General features: G+C 39.4%; 1 protein-coding gene across 2 annotated transcripts in view; it reads left to right on the forward strand.

Moving 5' to 3' along the window:
• Window positions 1–12,571, forward strand: part of RGS7 (regulator of G protein signaling 7) — a 480,171-nt gene that overhangs the window by 395,947 nt on the left and 71,653 nt on the right. For both annotated transcript variants that reach the window (XM_055582175.1, XM_055582176.1), the window contains one exon: window positions 3,920–3,971. In XM_055582175.1, coding sequence (XP_055438150.1) covers window positions 3,920–3,971 — 52 coding nt within the window. The remainder of the gene's footprint in view (window positions 1–3,919; window positions 3,972–12,571) is intronic.

Raw genomic sequence — 12,571 nt, forward strand, 5'->3', positions numbered from 1 at the left:
GAAATTGAGATCTGACATGATTATCCAGATCACTTTCATGACTTTCATCACATTAGAATATGTGCCAAAGATTACTGAGTGATGGCTAGACAGTTTTGGATCTGTTTAATCATAGCTAAAGAACCCAACTCTGAAAAACAAAGAAATTCGTACACTAAAGTGTCCTAAAGTCTAGCTGAACTGTGAAAGTAAATTTTTAAATTCCAGCAAAATATAAGGTTTGTTATTCTTTAAATGTCTTTTGTGCTGTGTCCTGTGCAAGTCACTTCAGTCATGTCTGACTCTTTGTGACCCTATGAACTGTAGCCCACTAAGCTCCTCTGTCCATGGGATTCCCCAGGCAAGAATACTGGAGTGACTTGCCATCTCCTCCTCCAGAGGATCTTCCTGACCCAGGGATCAAACCCATGTCTCTTACGTCTCCTATATTGGCAGGCAGGTTCTTTACCACTAGAGCCATCTAGGGAAGAAATTGTCTTTTCAGTTCAGTTCAGTTCAGTCACTCAGTTGTGTCCGACTCTTTGCGACCCCATGAATCGCAGCACGCCAGGCTTCCCTGTCCATCACCAACTCTCGGAGTTCACTCAGACTCACGTCCATCGAGTCAGTGATGCCATCCAGCCATCTCATCCTCTGTCGTCCCCTTCTCCTCCTGCCCCCAATCCCCCCCAACATCAGAGTCTTTTCCAGTGAGTCAACTCTTCGCATGAGGTGGCCAAAGTACTGGAGTTTCAGCTTCAGCATCAGTCCTTCCAATGAACACCCAGAACTGATCTCCTTCAGAATGGACTGGTTGGATCTCCTTGCAGTCCAAGGGACTCTCAAGAGTCTTCTCCAACACCACAGTTCAAAAGCATCAATTCTTCGGTGCTCAGCTTTCTTCACAGTCCAACTCTCACATCCATACATGACCACAGGAAAAACTATAGCCTTGGCTAGACGGACCTTTGTTGGCAAAGTAATGTCTCTGCTTTTGAATATGCTATCTAGGTTGGTCATAACTTTTCTTCCAAAGAGTAAGCGTCTTTTAATTTCATGGCTGCAGTCACCATCTGCAGTGATTTTGGAGCCCAGAAAAATAAAGTCTGACGCTGTTTCCACTGTTTCCCCATCTATTTCCCATGAAGTGATGGGAAAAGATGCCATGATCTTTGTTTTCTAAATGTTGAGTTGTAAGCCAACTTCTTCACTCTCCTCTTTCACCTTCATCAAGAGGCTTTTTAGTTCCTCTTCACTTTCTGCCATAAGGGTGGTGTCATCTGCATATCTGAGGTTATTGATATTTCTCCCGGCAATCTTGATTCCAGCTTGTGTTTCTTCCAGCCCAGCGTTTCTCATGATGTACTCTGCATATAAGTTAAATAAGCACGGTGACAATATACAGCCTTGATGTACTCCTTTTCCTATTTGGAACAAGTCTGTTGTTCCATGTCCAGTTCTAACTGTTGCTTCCTGACCTGCATATAGGTTTCTCAAGAGGCAGATCAGGTGTTCTGGTATTTCCATCTCTTTCAGAATTGTCCACAGTTTATTGTGACCCACACAGTCAAAGGCTTTGGCATAGTCAATAAAGCAGAAATAGATGTTTTTCTGGAACTCTTTTGGTTTCCTAGAAAAAAATATTGCAATATTAGTAAAGAGTGTTAGTTTTATACCTTTTCCACTTAATGTTGTTGTTGTTCAGTTGCTCAGTCGTGTCTGACTCTTTGTGACCCCATGGACTGCAGCACACCAGTCGACCTTGTCTTTCACCATCTCCTGGAACCTGCTCAAATTCATGTCCATTGAGTCAGTGATGCCACACACCCAACCATCTCATCCTCTGGTGCTCCCTTCTCCTCCTGCCTTCAGTCTTTCTCAGCATCAGGGTCTTTTCTAATGAGTCGGCTCTTTGCATCAGGTGGCCACAGTATTGGAGCTTCAGCTTCAGCATCAGCATCAGTCCTTCTAATGAATATTCAGGGTTGATTTCCTTTAGCATTGACTGGTTTGATCTCCTTGGAAGACCTGAAAACATCTTTCCACATAATATCACAGGATAAAATAGTTTCATTTATTTATTTTTACAGTCAGAGAGTTTTCACTAAATAAATGATAGAAAAATAAATAAAAATTGTAAGAATACTGGTGAAAACATTCCTTGTAGTTTTGAGGAAATAAAAAAAAAGTTATGTGTCTGACCAGTCTGACTAGAGTGTATATTTTTAAAATTAAATAAATATGCTTGCACACACACACACATCCCCCAAACTAAAGAAGCAACCCAAAGGGAATAATGCATTCTCTGAGAAGTATCTCAAACACTAGCAGCCCGCATGAAAAGAAGGTTTTTTTCTATTTTGTTTCTCTATGCTTCCCCTAGAATAGTGACCCAATTTTGCCCTCAAATTGGGTTAAGTGAGTTTATTTGCCAATGAGGGGGTGCTGTTTAAAGCCTTGATATCCCCCTTTATCTAGTGCTTCAACCTTTTTACCCTCTAAATTTGTTCACCTATATACAGAATTAGTATTAGTAGTCTTCTTTATGATACCAGAGCAATTTCCAAGAAAATATAGAGAGTGAATCAAATCCCCTGGGAGTCCTGAACTGTTTGGAAGGACCCTCTCTCAGAGATTCAAAAAGTTCTCCCAATTACCCTTTTCCCCTCCTTGAAAATCCCTCTTCTAAGAGGCAGAATTATCAAACCAGTAATCAGAGATTGGGCTTCCCAGGTGGCGCAGTGGCAAAGAATCAGCTTGCCAAGGCAAGAGAGGTAGGAGACGTGGGTTCGATCCCTGGGTTGAAAACATCATCTGAAGAAGAAAACGGCAACCCACTCCAGTATTCTTGTTTGGAAAATTCTATGGACAGGGGACCCTGGCTGGCTACAGTCCATAGGGTTGCAAAGAATTGGACATGACTAAGTGACTGAGCATGCATGCATGCAATCAGAGATTACACCAAATATGCTTGCTACACACAGATTGTTAATCTGATTGTTAATGTAAAATTGAAAAATATAATCAAATCCACAAGTCTGATATCTACAGAGACTGTTCCATTGAATCCCAGGGCCATCATCATCCAAGGAACAATTTGAAAGAGCAGACAGATAGTCATGGAGTTTGCTCAGGGTTTGGAGTCAAGCATGTCCAGCCATCAGGGCTAGAAAAACCCTATCAGAAAATATAACCTGCTGATGATAATAACTGGTTTTCTCAATCAGACAGTTTCTTTATAGTTTCATCAGTCAGTTTCTAGAATTTCACAGAATCATATATGTATATTGTTAAGCAGTCAACTAAGAAATTAGTTTAAAAAACTGATCTCTGACTTGTGCAGTTTAAAAATTTAGAGCAGTAAGTGTTTCTATGAAGAAATGTTTTTTAAAGTGAAGGAGAAAGTTGTTTTAATCTAGCTGGATAATGTTGAGAACTGCATTATATAATTAATAGAGCCAGGCAACTGTTTGCCCATCTTAAGGAAAGAGTCTGATGGTTGTGCTTTTGGATATATGGAGGGCAATGATGAAATACATGGACCAACAAAATAATTTGCTAAATATAAACTTGTTTCATCATGAGTCTCAGTGAATATAATACTTTGCTTTCAGTCTTTGTGGATTAACACTTCTATTAACACTTCTGTATAAATAGTGCAATCAGTCCTTTTACCTTTATGTCAGATGACATGCAATTGTAGCAAAGGCACACTGTTTTACATACATGCTGTACTTATTTAGAGGCTGAACAGTTGATTAACAAAGTAAATTTAAAAGGAAAACCTTACAGTGCCTCTCTGAGTATTTTTTTCTAGATAATAAAACACATTGTTAGCAAACTGTTCTAGATAATTGCTGAAGATAAACACGGCTCATAAGCCAGGAGCCCCACTAATTCTTTGTGTTTAACCTAAGTTCCACTTCTTTTCATTCCACAGACACCCTATTTTTGGCCATCAAATTGTTGGGAGCCGGAAAACACAGACTATGGTCAGTGCAATCTCTCTTCATTTTATTGTTGACAATACCATTATGTATGGATGAATACGTGCTTGCATTCTATTGTTTGTCACTGAGAAGAGAATACTAAAAATTTCAATATGGGGGTAATATTTCTAACATTGAATTTATTAATGACCTTGTTTGGAAAGTCACCAAATCTGGTGGCAGCTTATTCCATGTTATAGTGTCTCCTGTGACTATTAAAAAAATACTTTTCCTTTGAATAGATTAAAGAGCTATAAATAAACCTAAAAGGATTATTATTATTATTATTATTATTACTCTACTGGAAAGAGTAACAAAGGGGTTCAGAGAGCCAGAATTTTTGTTCACCTCTTCTATTTAGCTATGATTTGTAGTAAGTCCCTTGCCTTCCACACTGCACTTTTCTCACTATTATTTGAGGGATCTTGTGATCCTGTTAGCAGAAGATTTTGTTAAACATGAAAGGCCAAATGCAAACAAGAGAAAAGATACAGTAGGAAATTTAATCATAGTGAATCAAATTCAGTCTACTTCAAATGAACTCAGTTCAACAACCATGATTTTAATTAAACTCTTCAAGGAAACAGGCTCCTAATAAGTGCTGCTTCTTACATTTTCCTGAAGGCTACAGTTTTAAAACATTGTAATATTTCATGGTTTTTAAATATCATTTTTATGAGTATTTATTGAGGATTTGTTTCAATGCCAAGGGCCATAGTAGGTACTGGGATAAGGAGACTCTGACTTTATCTACACTATTGAGTAACTCATAGGCTAAGTGAGAAAAGAGAATTACACAAAAGAAGTTGCTGTGAAGTGCCTAGTGAATGTTAATAGTGGTATATGTAAAATAGATGGAAGTTTGTAAGAATAAGAGAATTACTTTGAGGGTTTCCAGAGTGATCTCACAAAAGAACTGAGAGTATTTGAGGTGGATTTTAAAAGAGGGGAAATTTTTCAGGAAGCAAGGCAGAGAAGGCCTTTGAGGCAGAGAAAAGGCCAGCATATGCAAAGACAGAAACTTGACAGCAATCTGGCTTTCTTTGCCTCCTGGAAAGACATTTGATAGAAAACCATAGGAAAGTCCATAAAAAACCAATGAAGTCAACCCTCATTTTTGTCAAACTTGGATTTCATAGTTCATCCAGGTGGTCATGTGCCAACCAAAAATTCAAACTAACTTAACTTACAGAAAACAATCTAAAAACCAGAGTACTTAACAATTAATAGAATAGATGATTCTTTTCTAGTGGGGGGAATGTTGCTTTTTTTCATCCAGGGTACACAGCAGGGTATAACTTCCCTAGTGGCTCAGACGGTAAAGAGTGTGCTCACAATGTGAGAGACCTGGGTTCAATTCTTGGGTCGGGAAGGTCACCTGGAGAAAGAAATGGCAACCCACTCCAAGTATTCTTGCCTGGAAAATCCATGGACAGAGAAGCCTGGCAGGCTATAGTCCATGGGATTGCAAAGAGTGGGACACAGCTAAGCGACAAACACTTTCAGGGTACATGTTCTTCAAAACTGAGACACTTTAAGAGAAAAGTTACTTAAAAAAAAAAAAAACAACAACACAGCTTTCTGATTGGTATATCTGAGTTAGAGAACATTGTGGAATGTTTTGTCTATCCTGGGATTGTTCAGTTCAGTTCAGTTCAGTGGCTCAGTTGTGTCTGACTCTGCAACCCCATGGACTGAAGCACTCCAGGCCTCCCTCTATCACCAACTCCCGGAGTTTACTCAAACTCATGTCCATTGAGTCGGTGATGCCATCCAACCATCTCAACCTCTGTCATCCCCTTCTCCTCCTGCCTTCAATCTTTCCCAGCATCAGGGCCTTTTCAAATGAGTCATTTCATTGCATCAGGTGGCCCAAGTATTGGAGTTTCAGCTTCAGCATCAGTCTTTCCAATGAATATTCTGGACTGATTTCCTTTAGAATGGACTGGTTGGTTCTCCTTGCAGTTCAAGGGACTCTCAAGAGTCTTCTCCAACACCACAGTTCAAAAGCATCAATTCTTCAGCACTCAGATTTCTTTATAGTCCAACTCTGACATCCGTACATGACTACTGGAAAAACCACAGCTTGACTAGACAGACCTTTGTTGGTAAAGTAATGTCTCTGCTCTTTAATATGCTGTCTAGGTTGGTCATAACTTTTCTTCCAAGAAGCAAGCATCTTTTAATTTCATGGCTGCGGTCTCCATGTGCAGTGATTTTGGAGCCCCAAAAAATAAAGTCTGTCACTGCTTCCAGTTTCCCCATCTATTTCCCATGAAGTGATGGGAACAGATGCCATGATCTTAGTTTTATGAATGTTGAGTGTTAAGCCAACTTTTTCACTCTCCTCTTTCACTTTCATCAAGAGTGAAAGTTCTTCTCTTTCTGCCATAAGGGTGTTGTCATCTGCATGTCTGAGGTTATTGATATTTCTCCCAGCAATCTTGATTCCAGCTTGTGCTTCATCCAGCCCAGCATTTCTCATGATGTACTCTGCATATAAGTTAAATAAGCAGGGTGACAATATACCACCTTGATGTACTCCTTTCCCTATTGGAACCAGTCTGTTGTTCCATGTCCAATTCTAACCTGGGATGGTGCCTGGGAATTATTTCACCAAAGATTATGGCGTACTAGTGAAGAAAACACCTGGACATCCGAAAAGGAGCTCCTGGAGAAAAACCCAGGTGATGGAGGCAGACAGACCTGAAGTCAGTTGGTATGTCACGGCAGCATACCAACTGTGTAACTTTGGGCAAGGCTTGTTACATATCTGAGCCTTTCTGCTTGCTTTTCAAGAAAAAATAATAATAATACTGACTCCCTAAAATTGTTGAATGAATAAAAATTAATATGCCTAAGAAAACTGGTATTGTTCCTCTCATACTTAATGGATCAAAATTGTTTTTGCTTGTCATTATAATTTACTGACAGATACACTTTCCCTGTTCCTTGCATAAAAGCAAATTCTTATTCTTAATGTTCTCTCAATACATCTTTTGTGTTTTTCCTGAATATGTTAGTGTTTACAATTGCAGTTCATATTTCAACACTTCATGATAGATTAATGTTTTAGTGCTAAACACGAGGAAATGGCATGGCTTACACAGAATATAATTTATGGAACATCTCTCAAAGTCAGTCATCTCAAAATTATTAATGTCATTCGATTTAACATTAGCTCTTGTCAGAGTCCGTTTAATGAGAGTCATTGTTTAAACTTTCTCCCAAACCTGGAGAGCATTTAATTTTTAACTAAAAGTAGGCATACTTTTTATTATTCTGTTTGTTTTTTCCCCCTGAATAAACATATACCTGTTTATGTTTCATTTGCTTGGTTTATTATACAAGTGAAGATTAATATGCAAGTGTATTATTATGCAAGTGAACAATAAAATAAATATTCAATAAAATGTTATAGACAAAGAGAAAGTGAAATGATAATGATCTCAGACACTGTACCACTCCTATAGGCAATGATGCTTTGTCTTCTGTGATTTTTCTTTTTATGTACAAGTACAGAAGCGATTCAAATTATCCAACTTTGAATTTCCCACCACTGTTTGTTTAAAGAACATTTATAAAGCATTAACACTTTTTTATAAAGAAGATGTTGATGCTGTAGTTGTGTTGGAAGGCCCAACAGAAATAATAGTCATTACTTAGCTGTTTTTTCTGAGACCGCTTGGAACAGAATTGTCTTATTGATTAACTTATTGATTAAAGAAGATTTAAAGAATGCTTCTTATATTCTGTCAGTATCTACTGTCTGTTTTCATCGCCAATTTAAACTTACTGGAAAGCCTCTGCAGGACATAAACATCTACAAGCCAGTTTATATGGAGGAACACTTTTCCATGGTTACCTTGGTTTCATAGAAAAATAGAATATGTTGACTGTGTTTAGTTACTAAGACAAGCCAATATGAACTAAAGGGCTATGAAAAAAACACCATTCTTTGACAATTAAGTTGTGTGAGATTTCTGATATTTTTTCACCAAAGTACAAAAAAATAATCCAATCCAAGTAAAATGGAGTCAGGAATGAATTTCCCATGTATTTACATCAAGAATCATCTAGTATAAAGGGATTGCAATGAGAGCTGAAGGCCAAGACCCAAGGAAGTTTTTAAGGGAACTGTGGTAAGAAGTAGAGACTGTAGTGGTGGTAGAAAACTCAAACAAAAGTAAGAGATGGGAAGTTCACTGATATTATAAGCAAACCATGCACAATGAAATTCCTGCAGATGAACACACATCAACCAACATCCTTCAGCTGGCTTCTTTTAAGAGTGCAATCTCCAGTATTCAAATAGAACGTGGACCTCAAGAAATTGAAATTTCCAGTAAAGACAGGAGCTGATGCTATACTTTTATGACCCACCTCATTCACTTCACCCAAATCCTGGCCCTGTTGGAGCATGTCCTTATTGAATACTTTTATATTTTTTTCATTGCTGCTGCTGCTGCTAAATCGCTTCAGTCATGTCTGATTCTGTGCGACTGCATAGATGGCAGCCCACCAGGCTTCCCCATCCCTGGGATTCTCCAGGCAAGAATTCTGGAGTGGGTTGCCATTTCCTTCTCCAATGCATGAAAGTGAAAAGTGAAAGTGAAGTAACTCAGTCGTGTCCGACTCTTTGCAACCCCATGGACTGCAGCCTACTAGACACCTCCGTCCATAGGATTTCCCAGGCAAGAGTACTGGAGTGGGGTGCCATTGCCTTCTCTGATATGTTACATTAAAGTATTATTTATTTTCTTGATTAATGGGTAATTTGGCAATCTCTTGACTTACCCTGTAGGCAAATGCCTCCCTCACTCATCTCATCCTAGGGGCAACTGAAACCAGTGTATGCCAACTGCAGAAAGGCAGACATGTTCTCAACATAAGGAACTTTTAACAATTTAACAATGAAAATTGTCCAGAACTTGCCTTATTTTGCAGAATGATGGTTTGTGCCCCAAAATATTCAGCCAATGCTCTATTTCCCTCAGGATGTTTTGAGGGCCTTTAGCCTATATAGAAAGGTTCTTGGATTTCCCAGATGGCTTAGTGGTAAAGAAGCTACCTGCCAATGCAAGGGACATAAGAGAGGCGAGTTTGATCCCTGATGGAGAAGATCCCCTGGTGGAAAAAATGGCAACCCACTCCAGTATTCTTGCCTGGAGAATCCCTCGGATGGAGGAAATTGGCTACAGTCCATTGGGTTGTAAAAGGGTTGGACACAGCATAGCAGCTAAACAACAACAATAAAAAGGGCTTTGACAGTGTCAGTGTACAACCAAACTTCCCATTTTGCTTAGGCTTAATAACTACAGGAAGCATATTTATTTCATTTAAAGTTTTACTAAAGAAAAATAGTTAATTATGGTGACCATGAAAATAATAGACTGCTTACAATCCTTATATAGACTTTTTGACGATCAAAGAATGAAAGGGAAAATTTAAAAATAAAAAAAAAGATCTCATATAAATGAGATCATTTATAATATTGTTGTTCAGTCCCTCAGTCATGTCCAACTCTTTGCGACCCCCTAGACTGCAGCACGCCAGACTTCCCTGTCCTTCACTATCTCCCAGAGTTTGCTCAAACTCGTGTCCATTGAGTCAGTGATATCACTCAACCATCTCATCCTCTGTTACCCTCTTCTGCTCCTGCACTCAATCTTTCACAGCATCAGGGTCTTTTACAATTAGTCAGAATATAAGTAAGCACTAATAGGCAAACCTTACCTGCCTGCTTAGAAACCTGTATACAGGTCAAGAAGCAACAGTTAGAACCAGACATGGAAAAGCAAACTGGTTCAAAACTGGGAAAGAAGTACATCAAGGCTGTATATTGTCACCCTGCTTATTTAACTTATATGCAGAGTACATCATGTGAAATGCCAGGCTGGATGAAGCACAAGCTGGAATGAAGATATTTGATTGTTCTATCAACTATTAATAACCTCAGATATGCAGATAACACTACCCTAATAGCAGAAAGTGAAGATGAACTAAAGAGCCTCTTGATGAAGGTGAAGGAGGAGAATGAAAAAGCTGGCTTAAAACTCAACATTCAAAAAAGTAAGATCATGGCATCACTGACTCAATGGATATGACTTTGAACAAGCTCTGGGAGATGGTGAAGGACAGGGAAGCCTGGCATGCTGCAGTCCATCTACGAATTAGCGATACTATTTCATGAAGACTCAGTTTTCTCAAGTCTAGCAATTAAAGCTGAAAAATATTCTTAGTGAATACACAAATCAACAACAGAGGCATTATTTTTCATTGTTTTAATATAGAGTGGCTGGTAGGTGCAGACTATTGTTCAGTCAGTTTTTGGTCTTTGAAATTTTCTCAGCCTGGGAAGTTAAGACACAGAAACTTCATACCCTAGGAGGTAAATATTCTATATCCTAAGACTTTCTGGATAGATAATAGAAATTTTTTGTGGCATAGAGCTGAAATAAGACTACTTCAAAGTCCAAGTGATTTGCCAAAAAAAACAGTCTTATGGACTCTGTGGGAGAAGGAGAGGGTGGGAAGATTTGGGAGAATGGCATTGAAACATGTAAAATATCATGTATGAAATGAGGTGCCAGTCCAGGTTCAATGCACGATACTGGGTGCTTGGAGCTAGTGCACTGGGACGACCCAGAGGGATGGTATGGGGAGGGAGGAGGGAGGAGGGTTCAGGATGGGGAACACATGTATACCTGTGGCGGATCCATTTTGATATTTGGCAAAACTAATACAATTTTGTAAAGTTTAAAAATAAAATAAAATTAAAAAAAATTTTTTTTTCTTTTAATTAAAACCTGCTTAACAAGAAATTTGGATGTCTGATTTCACATTGTCCTTGAGCAAGGAGAGGGTGTGGGGACTTTAGTATTCTGTTTCTACATTGTCTTAACAGAAAGGAGATTATGTTGTTGTTCAGTCACTCAGTCGTGTCTAACTCTTTGCAACCCAATGGACTGCAGCACGCCAGGCTTCCCTGTCCTTCACCATCTCCTAGAGCTTGCTCCAACTCATGTCTGTTGAGTCAGTGATGCCATCCAACCATCTCATCCTCTGTCATCCCCTTTGAAGGAGATTTAGATTGTTTTAAATCACACTAGACAGAAGCTCTTGTGGGAACCTGAAGAAAGTGAAGTCAAGAGAGTAAACTTGAACACCTGGCAAGGTTCCAGATTTTCTTTTGGCTTAGTCATTGCATGCCTTGCCCTTCAACTCTTCCTTGACTCAGAATGTCCATGTCAGTGTGAAATCATGACTTTATCCAGTAATGAAATTTCAGAGCTGGAGGGAACCTGAGAGGTCATCCAATTTGACCATCTCAGCTAAGGATGAGGCAGCTGAGTTCCAGAGAGTGACAGGATTCATTTAGTCAAGGTCACAAGTTATGGGCCAAGTTTTCAATGCACGAAAAAGTAAGATAAATAGAAGATTGCTGATATCTAACTTATCAGAGCATTCAGTAAAGACTTTCAATAATATATTGAATAGTTGTTACTTTTCTCAGCTATTAAGGACATATACCAAATGTGGGGCTTCCTTTGTAGCTCAGTTGGTAAAGAATCTGCCTGCAATGGGTTCAATGAAGACCTGGGTTCAATTCCTGGGTCAGGAAGATCCCTGGAGAAGGAAATGGAAACCCACTCTAGTATTCTTGCCTGGTGAATCCCATGGACAGAGGAGCCTGGCAGGCTACTGTCCATGGGGTCGCAAGAGTCAGACACGACTTAGTGACTAAAACACAACACACACCAATTGTGGGTCTTCCCTGGTGGCTAAGTGGTAAAGAATCCACTTGCAATGCAGGAGACACAGGTTTCATCCCTGGGTCAGAAAGATCCCCCAGAGATAGAAATGGCAACCCACTCCAATGTTCTTATCTGGGAAATCCCGCAAACAGAGGAGCCTGACAGCCTACAGTCTTTGGGATTGCAAAGAGTCAGACATGACTTAACACTGAACAACAACAAAATAAATACAAATGTGCTGTGCCTTTGCATTTCTATGATTGCTATAGAACAAATTCTGGCAAGATCAGTTTTCTGTGACTGACCTGAGCTACGCTTTCGTGCTAAGTCTGAGGTGTCAGGTTCTTGTTAAAGAAGTTTCTCTTCAAGCCTAGAAGTATGATTCCAAGGCTGCTCAGTCTCCTACTGTTGCTCCTTGGATTCTTTGTGAAGCTTTGGGCAGCTGTTACAATAAAAGTAAGCGATAACACACTGTACTCCCAAATCACCATGCTGTTTGTCAAGCTCCAGTACTACTCCTCGGGCTGATTTCCTGGAATGGGAGGCAAAGGGCCAGAATTGCAAAGCCATCATAAACATTTCTCTTTTAGATATAGTTTACCAGCTGGAAAAGAACAGCACCTCTGCTTAGTTTATAGGAAGGACCTAGAATTCTTCTGCCCAGCTGACTAACTGTTCAGTTCAGACCACCAGATGAAATGCCTTGGAGTTAAAATTTGTCAAGAGGAACTTCATAGAATGGAATCACTGGAACATGACTGAGCAGTTGCTGAGTGCTTTTTGGAGGTTAAATCCTGTCTAGAGGCCAGTACAGTACCCTGAGAGAACTTTTAATGATATATGAAA

The sequence above is a fragment of the Bubalus kerabau genome, chromosome 5, assembly GCF_029407905.1.
Source record: "Bubalus kerabau isolate K-KA32 ecotype Philippines breed swamp buffalo chromosome 5, PCC_UOA_SB_1v2, whole genome shotgun sequence".
In the NCBI taxonomy this organism is placed as follows: domain Eukaryota; kingdom Metazoa; phylum Chordata; class Mammalia; order Artiodactyla; family Bovidae; genus Bubalus; species Bubalus kerabau.